The following is a 13,038-nucleotide window of genomic DNA, read 5'->3' on the forward strand; positions in this document are numbered from 1 at the left end:
ACAATGTACATAAATTAAAGCAATATAAACACCACAAGATTTTCAATGACAATACTCAGTATTGCTTAAAACACACGGCTACTTCTAACGTAATTTAGTCATTCATTATTTTATTTATGGTATTACCACTTTATACTTCAAACACTATACTATAATTTCACAGATACCAAAGAAAAAGAACAAGGCAAACGCAAAAAGCACACTAAACAGAAAATAGGTTCAGAAGAGCACGAAATTGAAGATGTGACTGAAGAGAAAAAAATTACTGAAATTAAAACATTACAATCAAAACAGAAACAAGAATACTACGTAGAAGATGAAACAAGCGCGTTTGAAAAAGAAGATGTGTCATATATAACTACAATTGCGACTGATATATCTGATAGCAAAGTTGAAGTAATTCCAGCTAGCCTTGTTACACATATTCTTTCTGAAAAACCAATTCTAGACGCAACAGCTAATTTAAAAATGGATGCAAGTTATTCTTTAATTTCTGATATGCAAGAACCTCAAGAAAGCGAAGCACCGTTACTTGTCAAGGATAACGCTAAAATTACAATTAAACCGTCAATAAATGAAATTGAACCACTATTGGTAACAGAAGTAGAGACAAGTAGTTCAGCAGAAGACTATGAAATAAGTAAAATAATGAACAAAATCGTAGCAAGCAAAGGTATTGTCCCTGCTGAAAGTTTTGTCACTACCGAAGTCCATTCGAATATGTCAACATCCGATTTCAAAAAAGAAGAAAAACATCCAGAGATTGCTAAAACAACTATGCTATTGAAAGATGCATTAAACGTCTCGGAAGAGATGGTATCGGTCAAAGAATCCCCTTTTCATGATTCTCCGACAAAGAAATCCAATGCTACAATCGAATTTTCACCATTAGTTGGACTAAATGTCATTGAAGTCAATGAAGAAATGAAAGAGAGTGACGTTGAACTGGCTAGTGTTGAAAAGATGGTGACGTCAAAATTAAACTTTAATTTATTGGAATCAATACAAGTAGGCGAAGTTTTTGTAGAAGATAAATCAGGAAAATATTACCCGGAATTAATAGTACCCACTGAAACAGCTCGTAAAGATGTTCTTGTTTCAAACCAATTAATAACTGAACTTCACAACGTTCAAGAACGAGAAGGGATTTTATCATCACTTAAATTACCTCCCACTCAAGAAGCAAATGTAGATATTACTTCTAAAGATAGCTTAGTGGTGAGCTTTGAAGAGATGCACGAGAAAGAAGGAGAACTACCAGCAAAAGAGATGCCTGCGCACGTTTCTGTGAATAAAGACATTATGTTACACACAAGCCTCAGTAACATTTTAACTACATCTCACATAAAGGAATCTGAATTTAATCCGGTGGTGTCTACACTCAAAACAGCTACAGTAGGTATTAATGAGCTTCAACATAAATTTAATTTAGAAACTAGCATTCATGATTCTGAAATAGATTTTGAAGGATCACGTCCAGCCCTTGGCACTCATGCCGACATTGCAATATCAGCTTTGGACAAAAATTTTGTTGATGAGGTTCAAGTCCACGAGAGTGAAAAAGATTTGATAATAAAAGATGACAAATTAATTGCAAAAGCCGGTTTTGACGTGAAAGCCTTTGAACCAGTTATTACTTCAGAAACAATGCACATGACCTCAACAGATGAAATTAAATCAACAGAAAAGGTAATTGAAGAGTCTGCCCTTCAAACTGTAATTACAACTCAAGCGAAAATTGTCACATATCCTTTAATCCACGACAAAGAATCTGTAGAAGACTATAAAATAAAGAAACCTGAATCTGTGTCTTCATCACTTATCCCAAATATACCTCTAACAGTTTCTGAGACCGAGTACTCAGAGTGTGAAAAAAGTTTGCATCTGGGTAAAGTTCCTGATCTAATGCATGCTCAGTCAACCCCGAGTCATCATTTGAAAACTCCACAGTCACATGAAATAAATACGGCTGATCAGATTGGATTCATTGCGGCACAGTCCAATATAGCTGAAATGGCTTCTGAATCCACAGATTTACAAAAAGAAATAACTGTTCTTCAGACCACAGTAGAAGAACAACTACAACAATTACATGAAAGTATTATTCCACGAAGTGAGGCTTATGCGTCTTTTATCGGCAAAGAAAGTTTAAATGTCACAGAAATAATCACGAGTGTTACAGAACAAAATCTAGAAAGTGAAATAAAAAAACCGAGCTCCTTTGCTAGAATTGATATAGATACGGATCGTAAAATTGCTATAATTACGGAAGTTAATCCAAGAGATACTTTAGATAGCTTTGCCCAGATTGTGCCTAACTATGAAGAGGCACAGATTGGGTCAAATAATTTAACTCCGTTGACTATTTCTGAAAACAAAAGCTTGGATACTCAATCTGTTTTTATAAAAGAGTTGCAACCAGACATGAGGTTTTTGACCCCTGAAATTATCCCTACTGAAGAAATTCTCAACATTACGGAAATTCTACAACATGAAAAAGAAAGTGAATATAAGATTAATGCCAGCCCTCAATTATTTACAGCGTCTACAGAAATAACTGGTCGTCCAGTAGCTTCCCTTTCAGAAATCACAGTAGATTCGAGTGTAGGCTTTACGAATGATGGCATCGCAGACACATTGAAACAAGCTTCAGTTGAAAACGTTGCATTTAATGAATTAATCATAAGCACAACAGATTATAATGAGAAAGAAAATACATTACCCACTGACCTAGCACCAAAAACAGTCGTAGCGTCATTTAATGTAGATTCTAATCAAGCTATTGTAATTGAAGAAAGTCAATCTGAGATTGCACCTGAGGTTTTGGATAGCTCAAGTAAACTATCACTGGTCACAGCAAAGCAGGAACCTGTGACAATTGAAGCTGTAACTCAGCAGGAAGTATTAGTGCATTCTTCTGAAGAAGAGCTCAAAAAACTAGATATTGACATTTCAATAAAACCTACTGTATCATTTACATCATTACAAGCGCCACAACATGATGAACAAATTGCTAATGAAAAAGAAAATACTCTGATATCTTCCATTGCACCAGATAAGCAAAAAGCAGAACTTACAATGATTTGCCAACAAAGCCTACAGACTTCAGAAGTTACGTCGCACTCGGACAATATTGAGACAACCAACATACAAAAAGTTTACAATACGGCAGTACCAAAAATTGACGAAATATATGGAAAGACAGCCCACATAGAAGAGGTTATTACCAGTGAAATTTCTGAAGAGTTGGAAGACAAAAAGATAATTTCTCAAAAATCGAATGTAACTCCAATAAGCAAAAATACTATTCAGCAATATGAAATCATTTTAGGTGAATCAGAGAAATTATTAAATGAACAGATAGTGCCTAAATCTTCCATTGAAACTGACTTTACACAAACTGAAGCTGTTATTACGACGTATAACGAAGCCATAGATAAAGAAAAAGAAATCGAACCGAGAATTGAACAACAGACACATGACGCATCGATAGGTTTCATTCCATTCAGCAGTTCAATTGATACTGAAGTAATAGCGACTAGCAACGTGAATGAGTACCAAGAAACCACGGTTAAGACTTCTAAAGCTTTACTGATACGTGATAAATTACAAAAACACATTGAGAGAACAGAAGTACTAACTGGTGAAAGAGAATCTAATTTAACAGATATAAAAACTAACGTTCAAGTAGCTAGTGAAAAAATCATTGAAACAACAGCTAAACAAATAACAGAAGTACAAACAATTGAAAAAGAAAATAAATTTGATCGTGTACCTCAACCTGATACCGAGGTTGCACTTTCAGTTATAAGCGAAAAACAGTCTTTGTTACAAACTGAAGTACAGGCAGATCAGAATGTCGAAGATCTACGGTTGCCGAAAATGACTTCTATAAGTGCAAAAACCACACATGGCACCCAGGAAGCTGTCCAAAAAATAATACCATTCATAGGAGAGGTTGAAGAGATTTACGAGAAAAACGTATTAACAGAGGCTAAAAGTATAAAACCTACTTTAGATATTTCTTTATGTGCAAGTGTACACATAGACGAAACTATACTAAGTGAAAAAGAAAATAAGTTACCAGCTGATAGTGATCTGAAAAAGTATCAAGTTGATGTCAGTATTCAGCCAGTTGACAGTCTTAATATATCGGAAAATATATTAGCTGAAAAGGAAGAAAATCTGAAAGAAAGCATAATACCAAAACCGTTAACTCAAGATGCCAGTTTAACTACATTTAAACACATTAGTGTGGAAATGCTTCAAACGTCCGAAACTGAATCTAGCTTAGATTCGTTTGCCAAAAATGAATCGCCGCGGACTATTGAGCAGTCCTATGTTGCCAACTTGCCTATACAAGTGGAAGAAGTAACATTCAAAGAATCAGAGATGACATTAGCTCAACACAACGTCCCAGAAGAAGGTAAGTCACAAGTAATTATTGAACCACAACAACATGTCACTGTCACTGATACTTTAGTAAAAGAGAAAGAGCAAGATTTCTTAACAGCAACAGTTCCTACTAGCGGAAAACAAACAATAGATATTCAATCTGCTAAGCATATCACGACATCAGAAATTATAGCAATAGAGGAACATGAAACTATAGAAAATACCGCTGTTAAAGATGAAAAAGCGGTCCCAATACCGGTTACTTTAAAAGAACTTGTTAACATACAACCGCAAACCATAGAAAGTTTAAACACAATTGATGATACATATGCGCCTGCTGAAGGTCAAATTCGTTACGAACTAGAGCTTCATAAGGGTTACACTACTTCAGAAAACCTGGTGCAAGAATCATCAAATGAACTAACTAGCTACGAACAAAATTATAAAATTGCCGAAAAACATGTGACCGAAATGAAGTCTATTGAGCAAACTGAAGTTATTTTAGAAGAAACACCAAAATTATTTGTAGAAAAAACTATTGAAAAACAAGAAAAAGCAAATAGCAGTCAAATTATTTGTCAAGAAGTATTTAGTGCGAAACCGGATGTCATTGAAAAGATAGAAGACATACCTAAATTATTAGAACCAACTAAAGAAGTAACTCAACAACTGCTGGAATTAAAACCAATTGAGCAAACAGAAATTATAACAGGTGAGAATGCTACAAATATTAATATTATTCAACAAGAGGCGATTAGTGTTCAAGGAACTCCGATTTCTATGCGTCCTATTAGTCAAACCTCAATTGTGGTACATGAAAGCGAAATTGACAGCTCATTTGAAAAACCGGTATCTCTAGAAAAAGCGTCGTTGACATTAAATACTATAGAAAGCGTCAAAGTTAGTGAAGTGACACAGGAAGACTCCTCAGATACTTTTGAATTCAATCAAATCAAACCAGTAAATGCAGAAAAGTCATTTACACCGCTCACACATTTACAATGCACAGAGAACGTCACAGAGATTCAAACAAATGAACTTATAACACCAAAAACACAAACTGAAACTACAAAAATCACTTCTACTAGCGTTACACCGCTTATAATAACAGACAGTAAAAGTATCCAACATGAAACAGAATTACACATACCAGAAATAAAAACACAAAAAATACGTAAAAACTACACTATTGCAAATGAGGTTGAGGTAACTACAGGATTTGTGAACGAAGAAACTGTGCCATACTCAGAAAGTCAGCCTAAATTATCCGAAGGTAAAATTACTGTAATAGATGAAGATCATCATAAAATTATCATTTCTGAACAAGAGACACGTGTGCGAGAGCATGGTAAGTTATTAACGAATTCAAATTTTTCACACACAGTTTTGGAAATCAATTTGCTAGAATAGTGATACAATGTCAAGCTTCACATAATTTTAATTTAACAAATACTTATGGTAAACAGCATTGTGCTGTACAGTAAATAGCTATAAAATTGAGGAACACTAGGTAAGTATCGAAGATTAATACTATATGACAGACTCAGAATCGGATATTAAATTAATAAGAATATTAAATTATTAGTCACTGCATAATAATTTAATTATATTATGTGTTAAAAAGCAAGTATTGATGTCACACGCAAGTAATACTTATTAAAGTTTTGGAGCTTACCTCAAAAGAAATTCAAGTGTTACTTAAAAATGCACTCATAATTAGGGAAAGTAGCCTTATTACACTAACTAACTACACTTACTACTTGACGTACCAACGAATTTCAAAAATCATTTTGTTATCAATGAACAAAACAACAAATAATAATTATTCACTACATTTTACAGAAAAAACAGACATCACTCAAACTTCCCCTAAATCATCTGACATAGAAGAGAGCGAAGAAATTATAACTAAATTTATAAAAGGTCCTGGAAATTCGGAACCCATTCAAATAAAAACAAAACGAACAATACTACGAAAGAAGAAAACTTCCAAACATTACGAGGAATCTCAAGATGGAGATGTCGTTATTGAAGAGACATTAGAAGATGAAGAGCCGCGAAAATTAAACGAGAAAGTAGGCAATGACCTAAACATAGAAGAATATGAAGGAGATGAAACAGAAATGAAACAAGAAGTAACAGAAAAAGGTACCATTGAACTGCCAGAAGAATTTCTACAAATACCAAAATTATCAGCTGCTGTAAAAATCGAAGAAATAATAGATGAAGACAATTCACCAGTGATAACAGAAATACAAGACGAATTAATAGAACCAATTGGAATAACTAAAAATGAAACAAAAACCACAAAGATTGAAAAGAAAAAGCGCGTAATTCAGCAAAAGAAGAAACACCGCGAGGAAAAATCTGATCAAACAGACGCTACAGAAGAAAAGGAACTACAGCCAAAACAATTTGAACCTGCTGAAATTTTTGAACTGCCTGAGGAGACCACTGTCGAGGAGACCGAGGCGCCAGACGGTAAGCCCAAACAAAAGAAAATCACAAAACGCATTATCAAAAAGAAGGTAGGTCCTAAACTCGAAACTACTGAAATCATCACAGAACAAGAAGACGACAAACAGCCCGTCGTCTCGATACACAAAACAGAGGAACTCACTGACGACACTACCACACCACTCAAAGACACACTCAAACAAGACACTGCTAAAATTGTTGAGGAGGCTCCGGAGACGGTTCAAATTACACAAGTGCGTTCGGAAACGGGCGACGTTAAGACCGTTAAGACCACTAAGCGCGTCATCAAGAAAAAGAAGGGACCGAAAGAAGAAGTCACCGAGATCACCACGGTCCAAAAGGACGACGAGGCACCCATCACCACAGTCACGGTCACGGAAGAACAAGCTCCCGAACAGCCGGAACAGATCAAACCTGTCGAAATCGTTGAGCTGCCCGAGGAGACCACTGTCGAGGAGACCGAGGCGCCAGACGGTAAGCCCAAACAAAAGAAAATCACAAAACGCATTATCAAAAAGAAGGTAGGTCCTAAACTTGAAACTACTGAAATCATCACAGAACAAGAAGACGACAAACAGCCCGTCGTCTCGATACACAAAACAGAGGAACTCACTGACGACACTACCACACCACTCACAGTCAAACATAAACCTGACTCAGCAAGAGTTGTGGAAGAGACACCAGAAACCGTACAGATTTCTCAAGTACGGACCGAAACCGGTGACATTAAAACCGTAAAGACTACGAAACGCGTCATCAAGAAAAAGAAGGGACTAAAAGAAGAAGTCACCGAGATCACCACGGTCCAAAAGGACGACGAGGCACCCATCACCACAGTCACGGTCACGGAAGAACAAGCTCCCGAACAGCCGGAACAGATCAAACCTGTCGAAATCGTTGAGCTGCCCGAGGAGACCACTGTCGAGGAGACCGAGGCGCCAGACGGTAAGCCCAAACAAAAGAAAATCACCAAACGCATTATCAAAAAGAAGGTAGGTCCTAAACTCGAAACTACTGAAATCATCACAGAACAAGAAGACGACAAACAGCCCGTCGTCTCGATACACAAAACAGAGGAACTCACTGACGACACTACCACACCACTCAAAGACACACTCAAACAAGACACTGCTAAAATTGTTGAGGAGGCTCCGGAGACGGTTCAAATTACACAAGTGCGTTCGGAAACGGGCGACGTTAAGACCGTTAAGACCACTAAGCGCGTCATCAAGAAAAAGAAGGGACCGAAAGAAGAAGTCACCGAGATCACCACGGTCCAAAAGGACGACGAGGCACCCATCACCACAGTCACGGTCACGGAAGAACAAGCTCCCGAAGAGCCGGAACAGATCAAACCTGTCGAAATCGTTGAGCTGCCCGAGGAGACCACTGTCGAGGAGACCGAGGCGCCAGACGGTAAGCCCAAACAAAAGAAAATCACCAAACGCATTATCAAAAAGAAGGTAGGTCCTAAACTCGAAACTACTGAAATCATCACAGAACAAGAAGACGACAAACAGCCCGTCGTCTCGATACACAAAACAGAGGAACTCACTGACGACACTACCACACCACTCAAAGACACACTCAAACAAGACACTGCTAAAATTGTTGAGGAGGCTCCGGAGACGGTTCAAATTACACAAGTGCGTTCGGAAACGGGCGACGTTAAGACCGTTAAGACCACTAAGCGCGTCATCAAGAAAAAGAAGGGACCGAAAGAAGAAGTCACCGAGATCACCACGGTCCAAAAGGACGACGAGGCACCCATCACCACAGTCACGGTCACGGAAGAACAAGCTCCCGAAGAGCCGGAACAGATCAAACCTGTCGAAATCGTTGAGCTGCCCGAGGAGACCACTGTCGAGGAGACCGAGGCGCCAGACGGTAAGCCCAAACAAAAGAAAATCACCAAACGCATTATCAAAAAGAAGGTAGGTCCTAAACTCGAAACTACTGAAATCATCACAGAACAAGAAGACGACAAACAGCCCGTCGTCTCGATACACAAAACAGAGGAACTCACTGACGACACTACCACACCACTCAAAGACACACTCAAACAAGACACTGCTAAAATTGTTGAGGAGGCTCCGGAGACGGTTCAAATTACACAAGTGCGTACGGAAACGGGCGACGTTAAGACCGTTAAGACCACTAAGCGCGTCATTAAGAAAAAGAAGGGACCGAAAGAAGAAGTCACCGAGATCACCACGGTCCAAAAGGACGACGAAGCACCCATCACCACAGTCACGGTCACGGAAGAAAAAGCTCCCGAAGAGCCGGAACAGATCAAACCTGTCGAAATCGTTGAGCTGCCCGAGGAGACCACTGTCGAGGAGACCGAGGCGCCAGACGGTAAGCCCAAACAAAAGAAAATCACCAAACGCATTATCAAAAAGAAGGTAGGTCCTAAACTCGAAACTACTGAAATCATCACAGAACAAGAAGACGACAAACAGCCCGTCGTCTCGATACACAAAACAGAGGAACTCACTGACGACACTACCACACCACTCAAAGACACACTCAAACAAGACACTGCTAAAATTGTTGAGGAGGCTCCGGAGACGGTTCAAATTACACAAGTGCGTTCGGAAACGGGCGACGTTAAGACCGTTAAGACCACTAAGCGCGTCATCAAGAAAAAGAAGGGACCGAAAGAAGAAGTCACCGAGATCACCACGGTCCAAAAGGACGACGAGGCACCCATCACCACAGTCACGGTCACGGAAGAACAAGCTCCCGAAGAGCCGGAACAGATCAAACCTGTCGAAATCGTTGAGCTGCCCGAGGAGACCACTGTCGAGGAGACCGAGGCGCCAGACGGTAAGCCCAAACAAAAGAAAATCACCAAACGCATTATCAAAAAGAAGGTAGGTCCTAAACTCGAAACTACTGAAATCATCACAGAACAAGAAGACGACAAACAGCCCGTCGTCTCGATACACAAAACAGAGGAACTCACTGACGACACTACCACACCACTCAAAGACACACTCAAACAAGACACTGCTAAAATTGTTGAGGAGGCTCCGGAGACGGTTCAAATTACACAAGTGCGTACGGAAACGGGCGACGTTAAGACCGTTAAGACCACTAAGCGCGTCATCAAGAAAAAGAAGGGACCGAAAGAAGAAGTCACCGAGATCACCACGGTCCAAAAGGACGACGAGGCACCCATCACCACAGTCACGGTCACGGAAGAACAAGCTCCCGAAGAGCCGGAACAGATCAAACCTGTCGAAATCGTTGAGCTGCCCGAGGAGACCACTGTCGAGGAGACCGAGGCGCCAGACGGTAAGCCCAAACAAAAGAAAATCACAAAACGAATTATCAAAAAGAAGGTAGGTCAAAAAGTAGAGACGACACACATTACCACTGAACAGACAGACGATACAGTACCCATTATTACAGTACACACTACAGAGGAACTCACAGATGACACTACCATACCATTCACAGACACACTCAAACAAGACACTGCTAAAATTGTTGAGGAGGCTCCGGAGACGGTTCAAATTACACAAGTGCGTTCGGAAACGGGCGACGTTAAGACCGTTAAGACCGCTAAGCGCGTCATCAAGAAAAAGAAGGGACCGAAAGAAGAAGTCACCGAGATCACCACGGTCCAAAAGGACGACGAGGCACCCATCACCACAGTCACGGTCACGGAAGAACAAGCTCCCGAAGAGCCGGAGAAGGTCAAACCTGTCGAAATCGTTGAGCTGCCCGAGGAGACCACTGTCGAGGAGACCGAGGCGCCAGACAGTAAGCCCAAACAAAAGAAAATCACCAAACGCATTATCAAAAAGAAGGTAGGTCCTAAACTCGAAACTACTGAAATCATCACAGAACAAGAAGACGACAAACAGCCCGTCGTCTCGATACACAAAACAGAGGAACTCACTGACGACACTACCACACCACTCAAAGACACACTCAAACAAGACACTGCTAAAATTGTTGAGGAGGCTCCGGAGACGGTTCAAATTACACAAGTGCGTTCGGAAACGGGCGACGTTAAGACCGTTAAGACCACTAAGCGCGTCATCAAGAAAAAGAAGGGACCGAAAGAAGAAGTCACCGAGATCACCACGGTCCAAAAGGACGACGAGGCACCCATCACCACAGTCACGGTCACGGAAGAACAAGCTCCCGAAGAGCCGGAACAGATCAAACCTGTCGAAATCGTTGAGCTGCCCGAGGAGACCACTGTCGAGGAGACCGAGGCGCCAGACGGTAAGCCCAAACAAAAGAAAATCACCAAACGCATTATCAAAAAGAAGGTAGGTCCTAAACTCGAAACTACTGAAATCATCACAGAACAAGAAGACGACAAACAGCCCGTCGTCTCGATACACAAAACAGAGGAACTCACTGACGACACTACCACACCACTCAAAGACACACTCAAACAAGACACTGCTAAAATTGTTGAGGAGGCTCCGGAGACGGTTCAAATTACACAAGTGCGTTCGGAAACGGGCGACGTTAAGACCGTTAAGACCACTAAGCGCGTCATCAAGAAAAAGAAGGGACCGAAAGAAGAAGTCACCGAGATCACCACGGTCCAAAAGGACGACGAGGCACCCATCACCACAGTCACGGTCACGGAAGAAAAAGCTCCCGAAGAGCCGGAACAGATCAAACCTGTCGAAATCGTTGAGCTGCCCGAGGAGACCACTGTCGAGGAGACCGAGGCACCAGACGGTAAGCCCAAACAAAAGAAAATCACCAAACGCATTATCAAAAAGAAGGTAGGTCCTAAACTCGAAACTACTGAAATCATCACAGAACAAGAAGACGACAAACAGCCCGTCGTCTCGATACACAAAACAGAGGAACTCACTGACGACACTACCACACCACTCAAAGACACACTCAAACAAGACACTGCTAAAATTGTTGAGGAGGCTCCGGAGACGGTTCAAATCACACAAGTGCGTACGGAAACGGGCGACGTTAAGACCGTTAAGACCACTAAGCGCGTCATCAAGAAAAAGAAGGGACCGAAAGAAGAAGTCACCGAGATCACCACGGTCCAAAAGGACGACGAGGCACCCATCACCACAGTCACGGTCACGGAAGAACCAGCTCCCGAAGAGCCGGAACAGATCAAACCTGTCGAAATCGTTGAGCTGCCCGAGGAGACCACTGTCGAGGAGACCGAGGCGCCAGACGGTAAGCCCAAACAAAAGAAAATCACAAAACGAATTATCAAAAAGAAGGTAGGTCAAAAAGTAGAGACGACACACATTACCACTGAACAGACAGACGATACAGTACCCATCATTACAGTACACACTACAGAGGAACTCACAGATGACACTACCATACCATTCACAGACACACTCAAACAAGACACTGCTAAAATTGTTGAGGAGGCTCCGGAGACGGTTCAAATTACACAAGTGCGTTCGGAAACGGGCGACGTTAAGACCGTTAAGACCACTAAGCGCGTCATCAAGAAAAAGAAGGGACCGAAAGAAGAAGTCACCGAGATCACCACGGTCCAAAAGGACGACGAGGCACCCATCACCACAGTCACGGTCACGGAAGAACAAGCTCCCGAAGAGCCGGAGAAGGTCAAACCTGTCGAAATCGTTGAGCTGCCCGAGGAGACCACTGTCGAGGAGACCGAGGCGCCAGACGGTAAGCCCAAACAAAAGAAAATCACCAAACGCATTATCAAAAAGAAGGTAGGTCCTAAACTCGAAACTACTGAAATCATCACAGAACAAGAAGACGACAAACAGCCCGTCGTCTCGATACACAAAACAGAGGAACTCACTGACGACACTACCACACCACTCAAAGACACACTCAAACAAGACACTGCTAAAATTGTTGAGGAGGCTCCGGAGACGGTTCAAATTACACAAGTGCGTTCGGAAACGGGCGACGTTAAGACCGTTAAGACCACTAAGCGCGTCATCAAGAAAAAGAAGGGACCGAAAGAAGAAGTCACCGAGATCACCTCGGTCCAAAAGGACGACGAGGCACCCATCACCACAGTCACGGTCACGGAAGAACAAGCTCCCGAAGAGCCGGAACAGATCAAACCTGTCGAAATCGTTGAGCTGCCCGAGGAGACCACTGTCGAGGAGACCGAGGCGCCAGACGGTAAGCCCAAACAAAAGAAAATCACCAAACGCATTATCA

The 13,038-nt window shown here is 41.2% G+C and overlaps 1 protein-coding gene across 5 annotated transcripts in view; it reads left to right on the forward strand.

Annotated features, from left to right (window-relative positions):
* Positions 1-13,038, forward strand: part of LOC142986440 (uncharacterized) — a 101,373-nt gene that overhangs the window by 57,464 nt on the left and 30,871 nt on the right. For 2 of the 5 annotated variants that reach the window (XM_076134947.1, XM_076134949.1), the window contains 2 exons: positions 164-5,743; positions 6,238-6,876. In XM_076134947.1, the coding sequence (XP_075991062.1) occupies positions 164-5,743; positions 6,238-6,876 (6,219 nt within the window). The remainder of the gene's footprint in view (positions 1-163; positions 5,744-6,237; positions 6,877-13,038) is intronic. The other 3 variants (XM_076134948.1, XM_076134950.1, XM_076134951.1) reach the window with 3 other exon arrangements.

Source organism: Anticarsia gemmatalis, chromosome Z, assembly GCF_050436995.1.
Source record: "Anticarsia gemmatalis isolate Benzon Research Colony breed Stoneville strain chromosome Z, ilAntGemm2 primary, whole genome shotgun sequence".
Classification (NCBI taxonomy): Eukaryota; Metazoa; Arthropoda; class Insecta; order Lepidoptera; family Erebidae; genus Anticarsia; species Anticarsia gemmatalis.